Genomic DNA, 21,866 nt, shown 5'->3' on the forward strand with positions numbered 1-21,866 from the left:
TTGTTTATTTCACTTTTGTATATTATCTACCTCACTTGCTTTGGCAATGTTAACACGTTTCCCATGCCAATAAAGCCCCTTGAATTGAAAAAAATGAATTGAGAGAGAGAACTATTCCAAGAGCCTAAACAGACAGAAATCAGTGCCTTGACCTTTCTATCTTCTAACTGTCTCGCTTTGTAGGCCTACATAGGCCTGAGTTTCACACTTCTACCACACAACACATGCATACAAAACACACATACACACACACATTAAACACATACACACACTCACAAAAAGGGCCATGTCTCAACCCACAACACCATGTTAATCCAGTACAGATCCTGGGAGGCTACACTGTTACTGCTATTAACAGGGATTACAGTGTGGTTAGTGAGAGACTACATTTGTCCCCTGTACATGTAATTACACTGTCACCTCACACATGCCAGTGGCCTTTCTACAGCTTAGTGGCTGGTCAGACCTCCCATCCACTGTAATGGGTAAAACTCCCCTCTCTCAGGCTTCTGTAGGCTACATTTGTGCCCTGCAAAGAATCAGACTGGAAATTAGTGTATACAGTACAGTAGGCCTATGTCAGTAGGAATATGTGTAGAGAATGAATGAAGATGCTTCGTTCAAGGCTTATGAGTCTTGTCCAGTGGAGGCAACTGAGGGGAGGACGGCTCAAAATAAGACAGCAAATGGAATGGCATCAAACACATGGAAACCATGTGTTTGATTTATCACTTATTACCACTCCAGCCATTACCACGAGCCTGTCCTCCCCAATTAAGGTGCCCTCATTCTCCTGTGGTCTTTTCCATAGAGATCCTATGGTCTTGTCATTGTGTCTTGTGAGCATCTGTGCATAAAATATTGATTATGAACAGCACTCATACAGGTGAACACAGAGTATTGTCCTATTGTCATCCCATCCAGTAGCCAATATGTGGATTTCAAGAGCCAATAGTAAAGGCATTTGAGCTTATCTCCATAACGCGAAATCTCCAGAAAATGTTCTAGAATGATACACGTCTTTCACCAAAAATAAGTAGGATGGTATTGGCTATTGTATAAAGATTGCTGCGATGTCTAATATAAAAGGGCTGCACTTGCAGGTAGAGGCGCACTGGCCTGCAGGTTGTGTCATCCTCTGTTCTCTGCGGGGCAGGACCTAAACAGCTGCTCCGCAGTAAAACCAGCCCGGGTATCCCAGCGCGTCTCCAATCCGCTCCAATCCTACAGGCTGTGCTACGTGCTCAGCTCACAACACTCGGCTTTTCTCTCTGACACATCTCCGTTATTTGTAAAGGAGTTCACCTGATCCATGTAATTCACTTAAATCCAAGATTATTGTGAATATTCACAGACAAAAGCAGAGCCTTTATTTTCTACGTTTTATTGGTGGATTTGGATTAAACGTGTTACAGTAATTAATTTGATATTTATTTGTGAGCGGTTCTGTCTAGTAGACTCACCACTGCGAGGACAGGCTGATCTTGACAGTCACAGCGTGCACCAGAATCGCACGTCGTCACAGGACTCCGGGGAGAGTTGACAGATTGCTCAGCTGGTGTTTGCAGCTGTATCCTCGGCGCCAAAGCGAGATACATTACCAAGGAAGGCTTTATCTACCGGTTGGATGCCATACGAGGCTTTGTAGGTCTTCTTTTAATTGCCTCGACTCGTTCTCTTGGATCTACACCTTGCTGTTTGGTTGTCAGTATGGATTTCCTACCGGCTCTTCTATTCTTTTTTCTATCCGCTGTCCCGTTGTCGGCGGACAATGCGAACAGTAAAGCCCGGAGCTGTTTGGATGTCCGACAGTTCTACAGCGGGAAAGGCTTCACCCTCAACGGGGTGCCACAGACAGAGATATCTGGTAAGTAACGGTGCATTTTGTAGCCATACTGTTACCTTTTTCACGCAACTAGTTAATTAAATAATTGTATACAATTTAGTATAATTTTTGCTTCCGGTGTGAACGTTAAATTATGAGCACAAGACACGATTGAGGGCAATAAGGTAGTGAGCGGTCAGCTAATATAGGCTACTGTATCTACCTCCACAAGTACACTCCATGTGCAGCTATAGCCCCGAAGTTGCACACTTCAGCTGAAAAGAGCTTCTCAAAGTGCTCTGCTGTCTTCACATAGGGTTGGGCCTGGCATCAATATAATACTTTTAGATGTGGTACACAAAAATAATTCAACCAAAAAAAACATCAGCATCATCATCCATTATAATTTTGTAGGCCTACCTGAGAGTGCATCACTTGTTTTCAGTCACTTGGATAAAAGAAAGCATGGTATAACCAAGAGGCAAAGTGTGGTAGAACTTACATTCTATTTCAGGCTCAACATTCAGTACAGTATTTTTGAACTAATAACCTTTTGTATGGTAATTAGATTTAACTGCCACTCAAATGTCCTGCCTGTTCGTTTAATAGCTCAGACACACCAGTAGGATTGTCAAACATTTGTCTGCTGACAGTAGGTCCTACTTAGTAACTCTGAACAGTGTCAGCAGTCAATATGTTTTATGTTCAAACAGCAAAGACCATGAAAGTCTTGGCACTCAGCCTTCTTAAAGTACTCCAAACCAGAAGGTGGCAGTAGCGTTGTTTGACAACGCATATCCATGTGTGTTGCTGAAGGTCTAGATTCCAAGCTAGCTGTCACGTTCGTTGTATGGAAGAGACCAAGGCGCAGCGTGAGATGAATAAATCTTCTTATTTAATGAAACGAAGAACACTCAAACAAACTTACAAAAAAACAAAACAAATATATATATATATATATATATATATATATATATATATGAAAAGTGCAGACATAGGCAACTAACACATAGACAATCACCCACAAATTACCCAAGGAATATGGCTGCCTAAATATGGTTCCCAATCAGAGACAACGATAAACAGCTGCCTCTAATTGAGAACCAATCTCGGCAACCATAGACAAACAAAACACCTAGACTAGTTGACAACCCCATAAACATACAAAAACCCTAGACAGGACAAAACACAACAAACCACCCCTTGTCACACCCTGACCTAACCAAAATAATGAAGAAAACAAAGAATACTAAGGTCAGGGCGTGACAGTACCACCCCCCCCCCCAAAGGTGTGGACTCCCGGCCGCACCCCTAAGCCTATATGGGAGGGTCTGGGTGGGCATAACTCCGAGGTGGTGGTTCTGGTGAGGGACGTGGACCAGTTCTGACTCAGCCCACTTACGTAATGTCTCTGGAGCGGGAACCCTCACTACCTACCCCGGACTAGAGGAAGCCACTGGACTGATGGTCAAGTCTGGAGTGAGTGGTGCCTCTGGACAGGCAGGAGACTCTGGTGGCACCGGACAGGCGGGAGACTCTGGACAGGCGCCGGACAGGCGGGAGACTCTAGACAGGCGCCGGACAGGCGGGAGACTCTGGACAGGCGGGAGACTCTGGACAGGCGGGAGAATCTGGACAGGCGGGAGAATCTGGACATGCGCCGGACAAGTGGGACACTCTGGACAAATAGCCTTTACACTGCCTGGAGGTGTGTTTTGGGTCATTGTCCTGTTGGAAAACAAATGATAGTCCCACTAAGCGCAAACCAGATCATCAAATCAAATCAAATGTATTTATATAGCCCTTCGTACATCAGCTTATATCTCAAAGTGCTGTACAGAAACCCAGCCTAAAACCCCAAACAGCAAGCAATGCAGGTGTAGACGCACGGTGGCTATGAAAAACTCCCTAGAAAGGCCAAAACCTAGGAAGAAACCTAGAGAGGAACGAGGCTATGTGGGGTGGCTAGTCCTCTTCTGAGTGTGCCGGGTGGAGATTATAACAGAACATGGCCAAGATGTTCAAATGTTCATAAATGACCAGCATGGTCCAATAATAATAAGGCAGAACAGTTGAAACTGGAGCAGCAGCACGGCCAGGTGGACTGGGGACAGCAAGGAGTCATCATGTCAGGTAGTCCCGAGGCATGGTCCTAGGGCTCAGGTCCTCCGAGAGAGAGAAAGAAAGAGAGAAAGAGAGAATTAGAGAGAGCACACTTAAATTCACACAGGACACCGAATAGGACAGGAGAAGTACTCCAGATATAACAAACTGACCCTAGCCCCCCGACACATAAACTACTGCAGCATAAATACTGGAGGCTGAGACAGAAGGGGTCAGGAGACACTGTGGCCCCATCGGAGGACACCCCCGGACAGGGCCAAACAGGAAGGATATAACCCCACCCACTTTGCCAAAGCACAGCCCCCACACCACTAGAGGGATATTTTCAACCACCAACTTACCATCCTGAGACAAGGCTGAGTATAGCCCACAAAGATCTCCACCACGGCACAACCCAAGGGGGGGGAGCCAACCCAGACAGGATGATCACATCAGTCCACTCAGGTGACGCACCCCTGCCAGGGACGGTATGAGAGAGCCCCAGTAAGACAGTGACTCAGCCCCTGTAATAGGGTTAGAGGCAGAGTATCCCAGTGGAAAGAGGGGAACCGGCCAGGCAGAGACAGCAAGGGTGGTTCGTTGCTCCAGAGCCTTTCCGTTCACCTTCCCACTCCTGGGCCAGACTACAATCAATCATATGACCCACTGAAGAGATGAGTCTTCAGTAAAGACTTAAAGGTTGAGACCGAGTTTGCGTCTCTGACATGGGTAGGCAGACCGTTCCATAAAAATGGAGCTCTCTTGGAGAAAGCCCTGCCTCCAGCTGTTTGCTTAGAAATTCTAGGGACAATTAGGAGGCCTGCGTCTTGTGACCGTAGCGTACGTGTAGGTATGTACGGCAGGACCATATCAGAGAGATAGGTAGGAGCAAGCACATGTAATGCTTTGTAGGTTAGCAGTAAAACCTTGAAATCAGCCCTTGCTTTGACAGGAAGCCGGTGTAGGGAGGCTAGCACTGGAGTAATATGATCTATTTTTTTGGTTCTAGTCAGGATTCTAGCAGACATATTTAGCACTAACTGAAGTTTATTTAGTGCTTTATCCGGGTAGCCGGAAAGTAGAGCATTGCAGTAGTCTAACCTAGAAGTGACAAAAGCATGGATTAATTGCATCATTTTTGGACAGAAAGTTTCTGATTTTTGCAATGTTACGTAGATGGAAAAAAGCTGTCCTTGAAATGGTCTTGATATGTTCTTCAAAAGAGAGATCAAGGTCCAGAGTAACGCCGAGGTCCTTCACAGTTTTATTTGAGACAACTGTACAACCATTAAGATTAATTGTCAGATTCAACAGAAGATCTCTTTGTTTCTTGGGACCTAGAACAAGCATCTCTGTTTTGTCTGAGTTTAAATGTAGAAAGTTTGCAGCCATCCACTTCCTTATGTCTGAAACACATGCTTCTAGTGAGGGCAATTTTGGGGCTTCACCATGTTTCATTGAAATGTACAGCTGTGTGTCATCCGCATAGCAGTGAAAGTTAACATTATGTTTTCGAATGACATCCCCAAGAGGTAAAATATATAGCGAAAACAATAGTGGTCCTAAAACGGAACCTTGAGGAACACCGAAATTTACAGTTGATTTGTCAGAGGACAAACCATTCACAGACAGACTTTCCGACAGATAAGATCTAAACCAGGCCAGAACTTGTCCGTGTAGACCAATTTGGGTTTCCAATCTCTCCAAAAGAATGTGGTGATCGATGGTATCAAAAGCAGCACTAAGGTCTAGGAGCACGAGGACAGATGCAGAGCCTCGGTCTGATGCCATTAAAAGGTCATTTACCACCTTCACAAGTGCAGTCTCAGTGCTATGATGGGGTCTAAAACCAGACTGAAGCATTTCGTATACATTGTTTGTCTTCAGGAAGGCAGTGAGTTGCTGCGCAACAGCTTTTTTTTGAGAGAGGAATGGAAGATTCAATATAGGCCGATAGTTTTTTCATATTTTCTGGGTCAAGGTTTGGCTTTTTCAAGATGGCTTTTTTTCAGATGGGGTGGTGGTTCGCTTGCAGAATGCTGTGGTAGCCATGCTGGTTAAGTGTGCCTTGAATTCTAAATAAATCACTGACAGTGTCACCAGCAAAGCATCTCCACACCATCACACCTCCTCCTCCATGCTTCACGGTGGGAACCACACATGCGGAGATCATCCTCGAACAGTGAAGAAAGTCCTTGATGATACTAGCCAGATGACCCCAGCTAGATAACTACCTAGCAAGATTACAAAGAAACAATTTAATTCACTCTCCATAAACTCACACTGCCAGTGCCAGCCCATAGCCAAATGTTTAGCTTGCTAACGTTAGCATATTCACTAGCTAGCTAAGCACTGCACTAACTCAGCAGCTAACATATTTTAACATTTTTAATTTGACCTTTATTTAACTAGGCAAGTCAGTTAAGAACAAATTCTTATTTTCAATGACGGCCTAGGAACAGTGGGTTAACTGCCTGTTCAGGGGCAGAATGACAGATTTGTACCTTGTCAGCTCGGGGATTTGAACTTGCAACCTTTCAGTTACTAGTCCAACACTCTAACCACTAGGCTACCCTGCCACCCATAGGCAGATGTTTAATTGGAACTAGGGGTGCGTTCGTAAATTCAATCTGGAGTGCCAGAGTGCGCTCAGTGTGCCCTCTGGGCGTTCTTAAATTCAGAGCGTTGTCAAATTGTCCATTCGTAAATTCAGAGCGTTTCTCTCTCGAAGCGCTCAGAGCGCACACTGGACACTCTGGCCAGAATAAGGGTTGATCTGAGTGTTCTGGCTTCACAACGGCAGTCAAGCACCCATGCTAACTGGCGAACGTTGGCTAGCTTACTAGCTACTTCCAGACACAAATGTGAGAACACCTCACTCTGACCATTTTACTCGCCCTAGCAGAGGTGGTTAGGCTGTTTTTTTTGTTATCCAGAGCATTGGTGACTTGCTGCTGGCAACAATTAAATTTAGATCAAATTAATTTGCAGACATTTACTGACACCGGCCATATTCAACAGGTGTTGAGTGTTCGTAAGTTCGTCAGTTATTCTGAGCTCTGCCAGATGAGAGTGCTCTGAAATCGGAGTAGATAGCCAGAGTGAATTTACAAACGCGCCCTAGCTAATCCATTATGATGTAATTATGTCAATACTAGCTACAGTGGTTAGCTAGTTTGGAGGAAGTATTTAGTGTTGTGTGCATTGCGTCTGTGCACTAGCTAACTACCATCCAATAGCCCACATTCCATATGATGGGTGTCAGGTAGCCTAGTGGTTAGAGCGTTGGGCCAATAACCAAAAGGTTGCTGGATGGAATCCCCGAGCTGTCAAGGTAAAAATCTGTCGTTCTGCCCCTGAACAAGGCAGTTAACCCACTGTTCCCCGGTAGGCCGTCATTGTAAATAAGAATTTGTTCTTAACTGACTTGCCTAGTTAAATAAAATATGAATCGGGACTGGCTCACCTGTGGATGTATGTAGAAAATACCCAATTTTTAAAAATGATTTTTGTTGGCTCGTCACGTGGGGTTTCGTGCTCTCTGATTGGCTCAAAGTCAAGTTGTCAGCCACTGACAAGCATTGTGATTCTACTAGTAGAAATGATAGGCTCGTCACTACCGGGTCGGCATGCAGCAGGTACAGCTTTTGTTCTAACAAGAGAAGGAACGGCCTCCCACTGTCATAAGTACCTTTCGGCAGTCTATCGGCTGAGATTCAATGTGTTTCATGTTTAACCTTTGGACTTCTCTCCCTAATGCTACTCTCCATTAGACAAGGCCTCCCTCTAAACTACCTTATCTGAACGTTAGTCCATCAGCAAAAATGGTGTCATCACATAATCATATTGACTGTGTTCTGGTGTGATGTCATGGCTTGATGAGCATAACCAAACTTTCCTTTAAAATATATAGTGATTTATATGGCTAACAGAGAAATACAGACACACACGCATATACACACAGCAATATTCAAAATTACTGTGAGTAGACAGTTAATATTCCAGGATGAATGATCAAAACAGCCATGCAGATGAAGAGGCATTAACGGAACAGTGTAGGAGGTGGGCTGCCAGTCTTCACATCCAGCATCATGCAAAGCAACATGTTTTATCACAGTGATTAGTAGGCAATGTCAGCCTCTGAAGCAGTCACCCTTTATATTAGACACTTTGTTGTGCCATCCTCCATAACTAATAACTCATACACGCACATGCATAACCACGCACGTACACATACATGTAGCACACACTCACGCACGTACACACCTTTGCAATTATTGCAGTTGCAATAGGTTTCTGAGTCTCCTGTTGGCTGTGTATTATGTACACAGAGCTAAGAGGGTAGTAGAGGGGAAATTGCCAATGGGCTCTGCAGGGAATTTGAAGGTCACTTCATTCAGTCTCAATGACATTTTGAAAGCAAGGGGAAAACATTGAATATGCCCAGTGTGAATCATTCAGGGTCTGTCATCTTTTATTTATCTGCAAAACAAAGTAGCGACCGCAGCTCAGGAATGGATATAGATTGTCGTTTTTCATGACGTCCAGGAGATGTGATTCGTTATATCTGCCATTAAATGCTCCCATTCTCCCTTTAACACCACATCAGCATCATGCCCTGGGGCTTCAATATCATTCAGTTGAGGCCCAGATTTAAACATGAAATCGTTTTACACCTTCCCTGTATGTGACAGTGGGCTAGACAAAAAGCAAATATGTTCTGTAGATACTGATCTATGTTTTGAAAAATGTAAATTAAGTTTGATGTGTGTACTTTTGCCTTATCTATGTATTTAGTCTTACTAACATCTGAGATGATTGTAGCAACACCCCATAAACAGACAATAATCCCTCATTGTTCACTGTTGCCCTTAACAAAGAAAGGTTCTTATTTCCTCCATTCAGGTGGAAGCTATATGAGTGTGTGTGTAGGGCTGGCACAATTACCGTGTAACCGACGGTTATGGATAAAGACCATCATAACAAACAAAAAATGGTGGAACCAACAGCTGACTGAAGACAGGACAGCCGGGCATTTGTGTGGTTGGGGCTGTTTTGGCCTTAACATGACTCTTAACAACTTGATGAAACTTTAGCCCTGTTTCCATTGGCACTTCGAAGTCAACCCAGGTTGGGCTGGCTCAAATTGAGTTTCCACTGCCTCCAGAAATTAGACACAATGTTTATTATATTTTTTAAATTTTATTTCACCTTTATTTAACCAGGTAGGCAAGTTGAGAACAAGTTCTCATTTACAATTGCGACCTGGCCAAGATAAAGCAAAGCAGTTCGACAGATACAACGACACAGAGTTACACATGGAGTAAAACAAACATACAGTCAATAATACAGTATAAACAAGTCTATATGCAATGTGAGCAAATTAGGTGAGAAGGGAGGTAAAGGCAAAAAGGCCATGGTGGCAAAGTAAATACAATATAGCAAGTAAAACACTGGAATGGTAGTTTTGCAATGGAAGAATGTGCAAAGTAGAAATAAAAATAATGGGGTGCAAAGGAGCAAAATAAATAAATAAATTAAATACACTTGGGAAAGAGGTAGTTGTTTGGGCTAAATTATAGGTGGGCTATGTACAGGTGCAGTAATCTGTAAGATGCTCTGACAGTTGGTGCTTAAAGCTAGTGAGGGAGATAAGTGTTTCCAGTTTCAGAGATTTTTGTAGTTCGTTCCAGTCATTGGCAGCAGAGAACTGGAAGGAGAGGCGGCCAAAGAAAGAATTGGTTTTGGGGGTGACTAGAGAGATATACCTGCTGGAGCGTGTGCTACAGGTGGGAGATGCTATGGTGACCAGCGAGCTGAGATAAGGGGGACTTTACCTAGCAGGGTCTTGTAGATGACATGGAGCCAGTGGGTTTGGCGACGAGTATGAAGCGAGGGCCAGCCAACGAGAGCGTACAGGTCGCAATGGTGGGTAGTATATGGGGCTTTGGTGACAAAACGGATTGCACTGTGATAGACTGCATCCAATTTGTTGAGTAAGGTATTGGAGGTTATTTTGTAAATGACATCGCCAAAGTCGAGGATTGGTAGGATGGTCAGTTTTACAAGGGTATGTTTGGCAGCATGAGTGAAGGATGCTTTTTTTTGTGAAATAGGAAGCCAATTCTAGAGTTAACTTTGGATTGGAGATGTTTGATATGGGTCTTGAAGGAGAGTTTACAGTCTAACCAGACACCTAAGTATTTGTAGTTGTCCACGTATTCTAAGTCAGAGCCGTCCAGAGTAGTGATGTTGGACAGGCGGGTAGGTGCAGGTAGCGATCGGTTGAAGAGCATGCATTTAGTTTTACTTGTATTTAAGAGCAATTGGAGGCCACGGAAGGAGAGTTGTATGGCATTGAAGCTTGCCTAGAGGGTTGTTAACACAGTGTCCAAAGAAGGGCCGGAAGTATACAGAATGGTGTCGTCTGCGTAGAGGTGGATCAGAGACTCACCAACAGCAAGAGCGACCTCATTGATGTATACAGAGAAGAGAGTCGGTCCAAGAATTGAACCCTGTGGCACCCCCATAGAGACTGCCAGAGGTCTGGACAGCAGACCCTCCGATTTGACACACTGAACTCTATCAGAGAAGTAGTTGGTGAACCAGGCGAGGCAATCATTTGAGAAACCAAGGCTGTCGAGTCTGCCGATGAGGATGTGGTGGTTGACAGAGTCGAAAGCCTTGGCCAGATCAATGAATACGGCTGCACAGTAATGTTTCTTATCGATGGCGGTTAAGATATCGTTTAGGACCTTGAGCGTGGCTGAGGTGCACCCATGACCAGCTCTGAAACCAGATTGCATAGCAGAGAAGGTATGGTGAGATTCGAAATGGTCGGTAATCTGTTTGTTGACTTGGCTTTCAAAGACCTTAGAAAGGCATGGTAGGATAGATATAGGTCTGTAGCAGTTTGGGTCAAGAGTGTCCCCCCCTTTGAAGAGGGGGATGACCGCAGCTGCTTTCCAATCTTTGGGAATCTCAGACGACACGAAAGAGAGGTTGAACAGGCTAGTAATAGGGGTGGCAACAATTTCGGCAGATAATTTTAGAAAGAAAGGGTCCAGATTGTCTAGCCCGGCTGATTTGTAGGGGTCCAGATTTTTCAGCTCTTTCAGAACATCAGCTGAATGGATTTGGGAGAAGGAGAAATGGGGAAGGCTTGGGTGAGTTTCTGTTGGGGGTGCAGTGCTGTTGACCGGGGTAGGAGTAGCCAGGTGGAAAGCATGGCCAGCCGTAGAAAAATGCTTATTGAAATGATCAATTATGGTGGATTTATCAGTGGTGACAGTGTTTCCTATCTTCAGTGCAGTGGGCAGCTGGGAGGAGGTGTTCTTATTCTCCATGGACTTTACAGTGTCCCAGAACTTTTTTGAGTTAGTGTTGCAGGAAGCAAATTTCTGCTTGAAAAAGCTAGCCTTGGCTTTTCTAACTGCCTGTGTATAACGGTTTCTAGCTTCCCTGAACAGCTGCATATCACGGGGGCTGTTCGATGCTAATGCAGAACGCCATAGGATGTTTTTGTGTTGGTTAAGGGCAGTCAGGTCTGGGGAGAACCAAGGGCTATATCTGTTCCTGGTTCTACATTTCTGGAATGGGGCATGTTTATTTAAGATGGTTAGGAAGGCATTTAAAAAAAATATCCAGGCATCCTCTACTGACGGGATGAGATCAATATCCTTCCAGGATACCCCGGCCAGGTTGATTAGAAAGGCCTGCTCGCTGAAGTGTTTCAGGGAGCGTTTTACAGTGATGAGTGGAGGTCGTTTGACCGCTGACCCATTACGGATGCAGGCAATGAGGCAGTGATCGCTGAGATCTTGGTTGAAGACAGCAGAGGTATATTTAGAGGGGAAGTTGGTTAGGATGATATCTATGAGGGTGCCCGTGTTTAAGGCTTTGGGGGGGGGGGGGTACCTGGTCGGTTCATTGATAATTTTAGTGAGATTGAGGGCATCAAGTTTAGATTGTAGGATGGCTGGGGTGTTAAGCATGTTCCAGTTTAGGTCGCCTAGCATGTCATGTTGCTAGGTGGCCAATATGTGACTGCAACTGGCTTCGCTAATGTTGCTAACTAGCAAGATATTGAATGTATTTCATCCTCACCACGCAGTAACTAACGTTACCCATACTCCTGTAAGTGCCAGTCAGACTCAAGAGCCATATATGCAGCTTGCTGACGTTGGCTAGCCAGCTAAAGGGTTAGCATAACAGACTAGCTAGCTGAATCCCTACCATGCTTGCTATAGTAGGTAGCTAGCTAACCAAGCAAACCAGACAACAGGTTGGATATTATGTAGCTAGCTAGCTTTAAATACTACCTGGACAGCTAAAATTCCCGCTAGCTAGCTTGTTTCATCTCCGATTTGCTAGCTAAATTAGGTAGCTAGCATTTGAGGGCTGACTGTTTTCATAAAAGTCGATTATGTAGTGCAAATATTTATGAAGGATTCAGCTATGGTGGTAATTCGTGTCATGTCGGACTATGCACGCTAACAGCAACAAGCCCAGATGAGCGAGCTAAACGTTTTATTTACAAAAAATATTATTTAAAAAACGAGCTAATCGTTGTGTCTGCAGTGATTAGCTTGGTGGTTATATAGTAATGGAGTCACCAGCCCGAATTGTAATCGAGCTGGCACCTGCTGTTTAACACGGAACCCAAACCGGCTGCGCGTGTGCGCGATCGTGCATAAATGTATTTTGTCCCCCCCACCAAATGCGATCACGACACGCAGGTTAAAATATCAAAACAAACTCTGAACCAGTGACATTCATTTGGGAACATGTCGAAAAGCATTAAACATGTATGGCAATTTAGCCAGTTAGCTTGCACTTGCTAGCTAACGTTAATTTGTCCTATTTAAAACGGCCAACCGAATCGTTTCTAGTCATCTCTCCTCCTTCCAGGCTTTTTAATCGTTTAATGTATATGGTGATCGCATCTAAACGTTCATTGTATTACCACGACTACTGGCAAAACGGTTGGTCTTTCAGTCACCCACGTGGGTATAACTAATGAGAAGATGGCACGTGGGCACCAGCTTCTATAAACCAATGAGGAGATGGGAGAGGCAGGACTTTCAGCGCGATCTGCGTCAGAAATAGGAATGAGCTCTAGTTTAGCCCTTGGCGTCGTAGACGTTCGTTGGCGCGCAATAATTTAATAACATGGATTTCTAAATTTATTTAGAAACGTGTCTGGTCTGGTAAGCATGTGACTGGGCTGCGCTGGCCTAGGTTTCCCTCGACCTAGCTCGAATTTGGTCCTAATGTTAAGTGGCAGTCGAAACGGGGCTTTTGTTGCTCATTGCTGAAACAAGCAAACCTGTCTTTGGTTGCCTAGGCAACACCCCTCACCATGGAGAAGCAGCACACATATAAATATAATTATTAGAACGGGTATGGAGCCTCTAACTCAGGCAATTTCCCTGGTATACTTATGGGTACACTCACAATGGCTGCCTGGTATTGTGATATAATAATTTCCATATTAATGTAGAATGTTCATTCAAATGATGTTAACTAATATGGCTCATGCAATGGCATGTCTTTTTTTGTAATGTCAGTTGAGTTGATTCAATAAATCCCAGCACATACGGTATTTTAGTGTCCATGCTATCAGGGATCCTTGGGACATCCGTACCCCATTTAAGTTGTCATTTTAAATGGTTACAGTAAGGGTTATTGTTAGGGTAAGGTTAGGGTTTAGGGTACTGACCCATATTTTAGCACATATTTTACTTGCTGATTGGCTCCTATGGGTACACTCGCAATGGCCACCAGATCACCCATTATGCCATCGTTGACTTGAATGGGGATGCCCGTCTTATTCATTTTTTCAATTCCAGCACATGCAGGAGAGGAGGAAATGTGAGTAAAAAAAACAATATATATATATATATATGACTACTTTATATTTTTTTGCTATTTGAACGGTCATTACAGTCACTTGGCTGGCAAATTACCGTCATCCAAAATTCTATGACCATCACAGCCATATGTGCTTGTGTGAGTTTAAAGCAGAACTGAACTTGAACTTGAGAACTAACTTCTCTCGTTGAAAACGACATATGTGACATCAGTATTAATCAGACACATTTATTCCAGTGCCAGAATTGACTAAGAAATGCTAGTAGGTTAATTTAGATCATAATGCAAAAAAAACTAGGTTTGTGAGATTTGTGTACAAGAGTCCATCATGACTTACTTGAGGTTTGGATTTTGATTTAGACAGTGCTCACTTGCCCACCAACAGGGTATAAACAGAGATTGCGGTCCAGTAGCTGAGCAGGTCATACTTTGTTTACATAAGACAACACGTTGCACATTTTAAACTTGAGAAATACTGGACCAAACACCTTACCTAGATGTACAATTGTGTGACTGAAACCTCATCTGCAAAAACAAAAAAATGAATTACAGATCTCTTGAGTTATCTCAAATCAAAGTATATTAGGCACTTACACAGTTTAGCATATGTTATAGCTGGTGCAGCGAAATGCCTGTGTTACTAGCCCCTAACAGTGCAGCAAAAATGCCAAACAAGTACACAAATAATAATCAAAAACTAGAATGAAAAAATCACATGTCAGAACGAATCCAGTTAAAAACCCAAATAACACTTTATCAGTAATCCAAATGCAATGTATGTATATCTTAGAATAATTCTGACTATTTTGAGGAAGTAATACTGACTTTTGAAGAAGTAATTACTGACCTGTTCCTATGGCGTCTCATGGGTGACAAATATCAGTAACTGTCACATCGAACCACACTCCCAAGAGTAAGCAACAGAGAAACACATGCGGAATTGGTGCTTTCAGTCGCTCTTTAACGCATACTGAATGGTAACACCTCTTCCAGGGAGGACATTTTATTCATGAACATGGGTTCTCTGTCTCATTTACTGTGGATGCACTCATATGACAGAAGCAGGTTAATGACTCCATGACCTGATTTTTCTCCCCCCCCATGCTTCACCTGCGTCGGGGCATATTGTATGTTGTGCCACTGATGTGAAAACGAACTCATAAAACATGAATAACACAAGATAAGCTACATAAAATATGAAAGTGTTCCAGCTTGGGCCTTCAGACTGCTGCCTTCCTTCCTGAGAACACGATGAATCATCAGACAACCGTTGAAGTCAGACTCCAGATACATACCTGATATTATAATGAAAAGGTCGGACAGTCCCACGGTTTTAAATGTTTCTTTACATTGTTTACTTTCATCGACTTCAGTTGCATTCATTGAGGAAGACATCTGAAAGCTGTTACAGTACAACTGTGTTAATCAAGCTACTATGAGTTTCCTCTTCCCCAACTGCTACACCAACCTGATCAGCCTTGTAGCCAGGCCTGACACCCAGCAGCTTCTTTTTCCTGAGGAAATCAATAGACTTAATCACTGGTGTGATAAAGAGAGGCGGTTCTCAGGCCCCTGAGCTCCGACGAGGAACCATGAAAGCTGCTTTTCACATAGAAATAGATGGGTTGGCTGACGTCACGAAAATGATGCACTCGCATCGATGGGGCCCAAAGCCGTGCTTTGTTATGATTCTGGACAGTCCGATGGATAGCAACAATGACAAGAAGCTTCCATGTGGGGAATCGTAGGTGGCTTGTTTCAGCAAGTTTATCTTCTTCTTGATACCTTGTCTTGTTTTGACTAATTTAATGTCAATTCTAATATGGCAAAACATTCACTAGCTAGCTATTTGAGAACCAACAAGTGGGGTGGCAGGTAGCATAGCGGTTAAGAGCATTGGACCAGTAACCGAAAGGTCGATGTGACCTTGAGCAAGGCACTTAATCCTGAATTGTTTCTGGATAAGAGTGTTTGCTAATGGTATACAAGTGCTCATTGTGAAAATCAATTTATGTTTTCAATAAATATTTGGAGATTAAATATATTTTACATGTTGCCAACAATCTAAGCCAAACCTGTCTGTTTTGCCACATAGTTGCACACTTGTCAGTTTTGTTGCTAAACATCTGCTTTTCACTGCTACTGAGAAGAACTACTGGCCATAAACATCTAATACCTGTGGTTCCCTTTAGTTGGTCCTCAACTCCTACGGTATGTAATATATACTGAGCATTAAATAAACAGAGCGAGAGTGTTGTGTTGTCAGTGCTCATGAGGTGGTGCTGGCTTAAGTCCTGGTTGTGTTTGTGCTTCTTGGTTCAGTTGAAGTTAATGCAGATACTCTTGTTTGGCTGTGCTCTTTCGGCAGCATATCAGTATTCGCTGTACCACATGTGTGTTTATCACAGTCAATTGCTGCACTGAAATTTAGCAAATTTCCATGTTTTTTAATAATTGACAGGGAAACGTGGTCACAGTCCTGTCGTTTGGGCTCTGTCAATATTAATAGAGTTTCCTTCCTCACCAAATTTGCGGGCAGATTAGTTTAGCATTGAAAGTGAAGCCTGGGAGGGGAAGTGAATTGAAGGGGAAGGAAGTGACAGGGATCGAAAATCGTACTCCGTCAGTGCCAAGATGGCACCCCTCACTCATCGTAATGCTCTTGCCTGCCTTCACATCCACTGTGAGAAACATGAGAGAGCAGAACACCTTGTGCTGAATGTTAATGGCTTTCGTTTGGCCAATTATTGCCCTAAATGAACTATTCTCCTCCAACATCCGTGGTGTCTCCTGACTTCCTGCTGCTTCACACTCTTACTCCAAACAGAGCTATGGAAACTAATAAATAACAATGTCTCCAATTATTGACTTAGTTTTTGTCTCCTCTTTACTCTCTTGCACACTCTCCCTTAAAAAAAACACATAAAATCACGAAAAAACCCAATGAAGAAACATGGTTTTTCGGCACAGGTGTCTTCTTTTTTGTAAACCCGTAACCATGTGTGTGAGCTGTATACTTTTGTTTCTAAGTAGATTAGTTCAAGACTACCATGAAACACTGTGTAAACCTGATTTAGCCCACTGCAGTAAAAGGTTAATGTCAACTAGGGCTGTCAAACGAGTTTATTGCAGTATTTGTTGTAATTAATCATGATTAATTGCAAATTCATAATTTGCTCAAATTATGCTGTAATTTACTATATATTTTTTACAAAAAGCATTACAAGAAATTTGCAAACTAACGGTCAGACAAATCAGGTAAATTGATAAACACATTTTCTTTAACTTCAAAGTGAACTTGTTTTGTCAATCTGAAACAACATGGTTGTTTTTAGCTGTATAGATGATGTCATTTGGATGTTTCAGTGTATTTTGAACACTTTCAGACAATGCGCCCCCAAACATTATTGCACTAAAATTACAAAGTTTACTTGAGTTAACTGAAACTCTTACAGCGCTAATTTTAACATGTTAAAAAGGATAAATAAGGAGACACAGAGCTCTAGCTTCTCTATTATTTTTGCTGTGCTTCTTCCAATGGTCACTGACCAACATATGCAGAAGAGAGGCGTGCGCCTGCAGCAGTAACACTCCGAATGAATGGCTCAGAAATAAGAAATCATTATTTGTAACACTAGGGTAGGCTAAGTTCCCTTTTACAGATCGGCATTATTTATCATTTGCAATTCCATATTTGGAAACATTGCTACTGCAACATTTTAACACCACCTTTTCACATGCAAGGAGAATGACACTTTCACCACCACATGTGAACTTGCAATTCCACATGTAAATGTAAGATTTTCACATGAGAAAGCTTTTTTACATGTGAAACACCAAATGTCACTTTTGTAACTGCAATTCACATGAGGTGAAAACAACATGTTTTTCTTCTCAAATGTGAAAACTTGGTGTTAACACGTGAACTCTAAATGTAATACATGTGAAAATATGGTTTCACGTGAAATTTAAGATCAATGTGAAAAATGTAAGCTCTCCTCTCTAGAGCATTGGTATTTTCCCTTGGTCTACAGTTTTTCTTCTCTCCCTGTATGTCTGTATCCTGAGAAAGTGAGTGGCCTTTAGCGTTTCTGATATTGTCATTGAGGGTTTAAATATAGGGCCTAAGTCTAGGCTTTTACCACTGTAACATTCTATTGAACTGACTCAAACTGGAGCGCTCCCCACCTTCACATTGAGATAGGATTTATTCTGAACAAAATACTGTAACAACCTGATTCACGATACTATAAGGAAATCAATCTGAAAGAGCATTGAATTGATTACAGCTAGATGATTACAGCTAGATACTGTCATTGATACATTCCTAACATAGAGGTGTGTAGTCCTAGAGCAGCGTCTGTGTACACTTTAAGCACACATACAGTAAGTAGTGTTTACTTTTTTTCCTATTGTAGCTGCTTTGTATGGTGGAGGATCTTCAGGGAGGACATTGATGCTGTCCAAAGTCTCTAGCAGAAGAACACTCATCAGCGATCAGCTGCTCCTCAACCGTTCAAACAGTGCAGCAGCGCATAGAAAACCTTCTCACAACATTGTTTCTCGCTGCAGGGCTATTCAGGTGGCTTTTTAAAATAAATGTTTATCTGTGCCGTGCAGGTGAATTATAATCTGAGCTCATCTGCCACAATGAGAGACCTCAGGGTGATTCCTCACGAAACTAGAACAAAACAAGGCAATGGAACAGTCCTTTGGAGGAAGGATTGTTGACATACAGTACCAGTCAAAAGATTGTACACCTACTCATTCAAGGGTTTTTCTTTATTTTTACTTTTTTGGTTACTACATGATTCCATATGTGTTATTTCATAGTTTTGATGTCTTCACTATCATTCTACAATGTAGAAAATAGTAAAAATAAAGAAAAACCCTGGAATGATGAATGATGTGTTCAAACTTTTGACTGGTAATGCATATTTGACCATTTTATCTGAAACATAATTTAGAAATAATTAATTGAAGTTTAAAACATTTACCAAATAAAAAATGTTATTTTCAATATTCATATTCATGAATCTTTGTGAGAAAATTGTTATTGAAATCAGTATTTTGAAATGACTAGTTAGTGACCTTAATTCATCAATCAAGAATAAGGGTGGAGTGAAAACCCGCAGACACTCGGCCCTCCATGGTATGAGTTTGACACGTGACATAGACTGACCAGGTGAATCCAGGTGAAAGCTGTGATCCCTTATTGAGGTCACCTGTTAAATCCACTTCAATCGGTGTAGATGAAGGGGAGGAGACAGGTTAAATAAGGATTTTTAAGCCTTGAGACAATTGAGACATGGATTGTGTATGTGTGCCATTCAGAGGGTGAATCGGCAAAACAAAAGATTTAACTGTCTTTGAACAGGGTATTGACGCACCAGTTTGAGTGTGTCAAGAACTGCAACGCTGCTGTGTATTTCACAGCAGTTTACCGTGTGTATCAAGAATGGTCCATCACCCAAAGGACACCCAGCCAACTTGACACAACTGTGGGAAGCATTGGAGTCAACATGGGCCAGCATCCCTGTGAAAAGTTTTTGACACCTTGTAGAGTCCCTGCCCCAACAAATTGAGGCTGTTCTGACTGCAAAATATATATATATGTTCCTAATGTACAATCAGTGTATATCAGCAATCTTTCCTCCAAAGGACCCTTCTATAGATATATATTTTTTAATGAAATCTCCCAAATCATGGTTTTGTTCTAGTTTCGTGTAGAATCACCCCGTGCAGTTTTTGAATTAGTATGCTTGTTATGGGTGTATTCACATGACTGTGTTTAGTTTGTCTTTTGGTTTTGTGTCCTTCTCTTGGTTCTGGTGCCAAAGTTGTTTTCTAGATTGTACTTTGTGGGTGAAGTATTCTGTTTGTGTGTGTGTGTTTGGGACTGGGAGTGGCTGTGTTGTGCTTTTGAGGTGTGTGTGTGTGTGAGTGTGTATTTGGTAGGGTCTTAGGGCAGGCTTGTTAAAAGCCTTTGGCTGTAAATTTTTCATGATGTTTGAAGTCTTCCTCCGGTGGGAGGAGACGCTCCTATGTATTTTAAAGGTAGCAGGACTGAGGACGGCACTCTCCATCTCTCCTTGACAGCCTTTGCAGCTTGCGCTCTCTCTTTTTCATCCCTCCCTCCATATTCCTCTTCTTCTTGGATCCCATCCCTGTCTCCTCCTCTCTTCCCTTGTCTTGGTTGCCAGAAGTCTTTCTTCTTGCCCCTCTCTCTCTTTGTTCCTCCTATTCTCGCCCTCTCGTTATCTTGTTTCCCTTCCTCTCCAACTCCTTTGTTCCTCCTCTAATCTCTATTCCCAGTTTTCATGCTCCCTCTTGCTCCTGTGTTCCATTTTACATCTGTAATGTTGGATGCTATTATTAGTCTGTGTTTCTTCCTCCTTTCTTCCTCAGTTCATCTGCTGATGTTTGATGTGGGCCTCTTGATTGGTGCTAGTCTGTTAAGTTAATGAAGCCACATGATCTGTGATTCATGCTAGGGATTCAATAAAGTACACATGCTTTCCTTTGCGGTTGTATTGAAGAGGCAGCGAGTGGCTGGCAAATGTTGAACGAGCGAATGGTCTATAAAAGTATGTCATAAAGAATTTCATGCAGCTCCCATGCTTTCCGCTGTGCAGCTCAGAAATCACGTATTTAGAAATATAAGATCTTTCAATATAATTTATGGATCATAACAGTTAAAGCTGCAAAAATTATATAGTTTTTGCAACCAGGAAATGGCAGTGATTTCTGCATATTGCACCTTTAATACAGTAGGATGATAATGCCTTTACTGCTGACACTCATCATACATGACAATCTGGAATTATTATGTTTTATGTCTTTGCATAGGTTCACAGTTATCCAAGTTCAATATGCCCTTGAGGTATCAACAGGTAATGTATAGTACAATAGGGTGTAACAGGATGAGCTTCCTTATTCATGTCTACAGGTGCAGACTATAGTCAAAATAGCCTGAGGGAGAGGTTAGCTAAGTAGCGTTGCTCAGTGTAGCATGCAGTGTCCTCACAGAGGCTACAGAATGGCCTTCGTCCTCACCATGAGGTCATGAGCCACAGATGTAATCAGTGAGACTGCTTATCTCAGAGCCTCCTGTTCGTACACCTGATTGGATAAGCCCTTTACAGGTTTCAGATTGGAAGAATTAGCTGGTTGGTCCAAACCCTGTCTTCCAATCTTATTTGCTCTTTTAGGTGCACTACAAATTATTTGTGTGGGTGGCTCTATATCCCCCTAACACAGACAAATACAAACTTCAACATCATTTACAGTAAACTAACTTCCACATAGTTAGACAAACACACATAATTCATAAGCGTCTGTTGCTATGTTTCCTTGAAAACGAAGCAGTGTTCTAGCTGAGTCTAAACTGGTTAAGGGAAGTCCTCGTTTACATGTCTGGGGTTTGGACTCAAATATGTATTCTGAGAGAGAGACCTATAATTACCCATGTTTCAGTAAAAAGCTTAGCTATTCCAGAGTTTATATTCAAGTCTGGCTGGTCGGCTAGTTCATGCCACTTCAGTGAGAGCTGTTTTGCTGGGACAAGCATGTGCCAGTGTGTGTTATGGGATTTAATACCTCCTACTTTCACTCACTCAACTTCATACCTCTTACTCATCGATTTTCCTCTTCTTCTCATGTACACTTCTCCTCTTTCTTCTCCATAACTCACGTTTACTCACTGCATACATGCTCAACTGTCGCTCTCTCTCTGTCTCTCTCTCTCTTCATCTAGCGCACTTTCTTCCTTTCTCTCTCTCACTCTCTCTCGAAAATGTGCCCTCAACCAACCACACTTAGGCCTGCCAAGGGTTTTCCTCTGCCTTATTATGGAGGGATTAGGATGTTTTTAAGACATTAATAATCTCTCCACAATCTCAGAACTGTAATCCAGTGTTTATGAGCATTGAGCATGGCAGTTTAAGACAGTCTTCATGACCTGTGGGATTTAATCCCGCTTTTTCTCTTTGTCGCTCCAGTATCTACACAGTACAATGCATCAGATCATCTGTGAAATGCAGGTCATGAACGTCTTTGTACAGCT

The 21,866-nt window shown here is 42.5% G+C and overlaps 1 protein-coding gene across 1 annotated transcript in view; it reads left to right on the top strand.

The window, feature by feature from the left end:
* Positions 1-1,128: 1,128 nt before the first annotated feature.
* The window catches only part of LOC118390759 (glypican-1-like), a 52,726-nt gene continuing 31,988 nt past the window's right edge, over positions 1,129-21,866 (top strand). Inside the window, exon 1 of the mRNA XM_035781473.2 lies at positions 1,129-1,867. Within this exon, the coding sequence (XP_035637366.1) occupies positions 1,711-1,867 (157 nt within the window). The 5' untranslated portion in view covers positions 1,129-1,710. The remainder of the gene's footprint in view (positions 1,868-21,866) is intronic.

This window comes from Oncorhynchus keta, chromosome 1 (assembly GCF_023373465.1).
Source record: "Oncorhynchus keta strain PuntledgeMale-10-30-2019 chromosome 1, Oket_V2, whole genome shotgun sequence".
Classification (NCBI taxonomy): Eukaryota; Metazoa; Chordata; class Actinopteri; order Salmoniformes; family Salmonidae; genus Oncorhynchus; species Oncorhynchus keta.